General features: G+C 49.1%; 1 protein-coding gene across 1 annotated transcript; it reads right to left on the reverse strand.

Moving 5' to 3' along the window:
* Positions 1–2,244: 2,244 nt before the first annotated feature.
* On the reverse strand, positions 2,245–4,284 carry LOC124680574 (4-coumarate--CoA ligase-like 9). Its single transcript, XM_047215634.1, has 3 exons — positions 2,710–4,284; positions 2,557–2,624; positions 2,245–2,473 (listed from the first exon to the last, which is right to left on the reverse strand). Exons 1-3 carry the CDS (start codon positions 4,282–4,284, stop codon positions 2,245–2,247), a joined length of 1,872 nt encoding a protein of 623 aa, XP_047071590.1.
* Positions 4,285–4,627: the final 343 nt, after the last annotated feature.

The following is a 4,627-nucleotide window of genomic DNA, read 5'->3' on the forward strand; positions in this document are numbered from 1 at the left end:
ACTGATATTGTCGCGCAGGGTTTTTATTTAATTTAGATAGTTATAGGTAGGAATACATTATTTTCGTCGTTGCGTTTGAGTACGTACGCATCGCAGGTTCTGTTCGTTAGATAGTTTTCGCCTTACCGTGTCGTCGGACTTTTAGTAAGTGTTATAATTTAGCTCGTGAATTTTCCAAATACATACATTTGCCAAATAGATTTACTTCTTTTATTAGTTGTTTGAATTGTTATTATTTCTCGGTTGATGAAGGCATGAAGCTGAGCATCATCAGATCATATGTTCGCACAAAACATATTTGTGTACCACTATAAGGCTCGGCGGAATATCATAATGGTCGGATTTGGAGTTCTAGCAATGGAGGTCTAAGTCTACACGCTGGTCAGGAACTTGCTTGGTGTTCTGAGCTTGCAGCAGCAGTATGAAAGTGGGGGCGGTAGCACAGGTGAAGTTCAGAGTCCTTCCATTCAGATGAAAATCCAAGGTCCGGCCTTAATTGGTTTTGCCTGACAATGACTTTGTTGAAGGCATTATTTTGAATGCGCGGACTATCTTCAGGGTGAAAACCTAAGATCTTTGATCGGACGATGATGACGTTGGTGCACCGTTCCCTTCTTGTAGACGTCACTTTTGATGAGTCTAGAGTTCTGGTGTTGTCATGGTGGTGGTTGTATTGTTGTTGCTAGGGCTGGAATGCGGCTGAGTGTAATTGGTATCTTCTGATATTAATATATTCCCTTTATCGAAAAAATAAGGCTCGGCGCACTAAGAAAAAGTTAACATTTATTTAAATGGATTTATTTGCTGTTTATTAGTCGTTTGAATTGTTATTATATTTCGCAATGGATGAAGATGCGCATCATCAAATTATAAGTTTGCACCGCATCATCAAATTATAAGTTCGCACCGAGCGGCTGGTTAGTTACAAAACAAAGCAAAAAATTATAAGTTTGCACAAAACATATCATGTACCACTATAAGGCTGGCTCCACCACAGGTTCTGTTTATTACATGGTTTCGGTGTCGTTGGACTTGTGTCAATTTAGCTCGTGAATTGACATATTTATCTGTTTAAATAGATTTTTTATTTATTAGATGTTTGAATAGTAGTTATTATTTTTTCAATTTTCAAGCTGTGCATCACCAAATCATAAGTTTGCACAAAACATATTATGTACTACTATAAGGCTAGGTACACTAAGAAAAATTAGCATTTGTTTAAATGGATATGTTTGCTGTTTATTAGTCGTTTGAGTTGTTATTATATTTCTCGATGCATGAAGATGTGCATCATCAAATTATAAGTTTGCACTGAGCGACTGGTTCGGTTAGCCGTTACAAAACAAAACAAAAATTATAAGTTTGCACAGATCGTATTATGTACCACCATAAGGCAGGCGCTGCACACTAAGAAAAGGTTAACATTAGGTTGCTAGCTAGGATCATAATCTAGGGCAACATAAGTGGAAGAGATGTGTGAAGCACGAATCCATAAGTTTCTCAAATTAAAAGTTGCACTAACTTTGTAAGATGTGCTGTGCAGCTCCACTGTTTTATAATTCCAGAAAGCTTAGAAATAGAAATGAATGTATCTGTTGTTGGGAATGAGCAACTATCATTTACAGGGGCCAAAGGCTAATTTAAGACACATCGACCATATGCTCTGAGACGAAGCTTCCACGCAAACACCAATGCCACCACCCTGTCATATAGCGAAAAAAAAATTATGGACTCGTTTTCTCTCTTAACGAAAACATACATCCAATATGTTGACAGCCGGGCTTGCTCTAACATTGTTCGTGTATATGATTTTCGAAAGAAAAAGAGAAACCGTGAGAATGAGACCTATGATATCTCGCTTCTAGTGTAGTGCACAACCAACTTGACAGAGCTTGTGTAGATAGAACAGAGTCGTTTTGCATTTGTATTTTGAAATGGTTATTTTTACGAAAAGGAGTTTGAAACCCGATAGCTTCTGATTGTTTGTTTTATTTCCTAGTTTTCGGTTGTGTATTAGTCTTTGCAAATGTTTTGATTTTTAGTAGTACAATGAAATTTTTGGCACTGTATTTTTTCGAGCGCTTCTAAGAAGCTCGGCGTCCGTAATTTGGGCCATACACGTTCACTCATTGTAATAATTTTTCAACATTATATACGTGCTGTTCTTGGGCATGTGTGCTACGGAGTACTAGTAAGAAACGAGCGGCGAAGTTGAGGCATTCCTATCTTCCCAATCGTTATTGATTAAGCTGCCTGTTTGGTGATGTTGATGAAGTGGTCCCTGAGCTGCCTCCGCAGGATCTTCCCGGAGACGGACTTGGGGATGGCGTCGACGAGGTGCAGCGTCCGGAGCCTCTTGTAAGATGCCACCCGCGACGCCACGTACGCCATGAGGTCCGCCTCGCTCTCCTCCGCGCCCCACCGCCGCACCACGCACGACGCCGGCACCTCGCCGGCCTCCTCGTCCGGCAGCCTGCAACAGCAAACACCATGTTGTGGTTCATACTTGCATTGTCTCCGAATCAGAAAGAATTGGATTGATCGAACGCTAATTACCCGAAGACGGCCGCATCTTCGACCGAAGGATGGGAGAGGAGTATGGCCTCCAGCTCTGCAGGAGCAACCTGAAAGCAACACATTCCAGCTCTGCTGCATAAGACATCGCCAAAACAGAGTATCTGTGCACTGCGATCCAATGGTTTGTAGTACCTGAAAGCCCTTGTACTTGATAAGCTCCTTGATCCTGTCGACGATGAAGACGTCGCCGTCGTCGTCGATGTATCCGACATCGCCGGTGTGCAGCCAGCCCTTGGCGTCGATGGTGCGCTCCGTCTCCTCCTTCTTCCTGTAGTAGCCCTGCATCACGCACTGGCTCCGGACGCAGAGCTCCCCGGGCGTGTTCTTGGGCAGCGACCGGCCCGTGTCCGGGTCCACGAACTTCACCTCCAGGTTGGGCAGGATGAACCCCACCGAGTTCTTCTTGGCGATGTGGCCCTTCTCCGGGTCGTCTCCGGCGTGCGTGAGCGTGATGCAGCTGTGCTCCGTCAGCCCGTACGCCTCCTCCACCTGCACGCCGGGGAACTTTTTCTGGAACGCCGACAGGAGGTCTGGCGCGAGCGGCGCCGCGGCGGTCATCACGGACTTGAGGGCCAGCCCGGACAGGTCGAACTCGTCGGCGATGGGGTTCTTCACCATGGCCAGCATCACCGGCGGCACCACGGGCGCGAACATCACGCGGTGCGCCACCAGCGCGCCCAGGAACGTGCGCAGGTCGAACCGGTCCATCACCACCACCGTGCCCTTGTGCCGCAGCGTCGAGCAGCAAATGCCGGTGATGCCGTAGATGTGGAAGAAGGGCATGAGGCCCAGCGTCACCACCTGCCCCAGCAGCTCCGGCCCGACGGCGAACATGGACGAGCACAGGTTGGAGACCAGGTTCCGGTGGCTCAGCATCACGCCCTTGGACACCCCGGTCGTGCCGGACGAGTACGGCAGAGCGCACAGGTCCGACTGCTGCACCGGCTCCAGCGGGACCATCGGCGGGCCCGTGCGGTCGGCGGCGGCGAGGAGCTCGTCCCAGCCGATCGTGCCGGCCATGCGCTCCTGGTCGCCGATACCGATGACCGGCACGCCCACGTCCTTCACCTTGTCGTAAGCGACCTCGTTCGCGACCACGAGCCTGGCCTCGGAGTCCTCCACCTGCTTCCTGATCTCGGCGGCGAGGGAGCGCGGGTTCACGCCGGAGAAGATCGCCCCGGCGGCCATCACGCCGAGGGACACCACGGGGTACACGGCGAGGTTCGGGAGCACGACCACCACGACGTGGCCCTTCCGGATGCCCACGGACCGCAGCGCCCTGGCGAACCGCGCGACGTCCCGGGCCACCTCGCCGTAGGTGTAGGACCGGCCACCGGGCGCAGCCTCCACGAGGGCCACCTTGTCGGCGTAGGCCTCGGCGCCCGCCAGCACGAACTCCGGCACGGTGATGCCATCCGGCACGTCAACCGGCGGAAACCTGCTCCGGAATATGTGCTCCTCCTCCTCCTCCATGACGGCAATGGCCGCGTCACCCATGCTGCGCTGCTGTCTGTTGGAGGCTTCCTGCTGGCCGGCCGAGGTGGTGGTAGTGAGCTGGAAGGATGCGGCTTTGCTTGAATTTGTAGAGACGATGGGTTTTGAGGAGGAGTAGCGAGAAGAAGAAGACGAGGGCATGTTCGAGGTCGTGACACAGTTCTTGTGTGTTGCCAAGATAAGTGGTGTGTAGGTGAGGTTTGGTTGAGTCATGGCCTTTTGCCAGCTTACAAAGAGTGTGCCCAGATCATTATCGACGATGCTGAATGTATATGGAAACAGACAATGCTGGTATTCTGGTGTTAACACTCTTGTGATGACTTACTACCTCTCTCCTTCTGGAACTTTGAATTTTAATGTAAGTAGAGTAGTTTTTATCCCAGATTGGTGATATTAAAATATTAAGTCAATGTGTTCGTCGTTTGAATATTTTTAGCCTCTACGGTTCGTAGGATTCTGAAAACCTAGGATTAGGATAAAATGTCATAATGAATCCCGTGGGAATTGAAAATACATTAATCTGCAACATTACAATATTACTTCCTCTATTATTGCT

This window comes from Lolium rigidum, unplaced genomic scaffold (assembly GCF_022539505.1).
Source record: "Lolium rigidum isolate FL_2022 unplaced genomic scaffold, APGP_CSIRO_Lrig_0.1 contig_20309_1, whole genome shotgun sequence".
Classification (NCBI taxonomy): Eukaryota; Viridiplantae; Streptophyta; class Magnoliopsida; order Poales; family Poaceae; genus Lolium; species Lolium rigidum.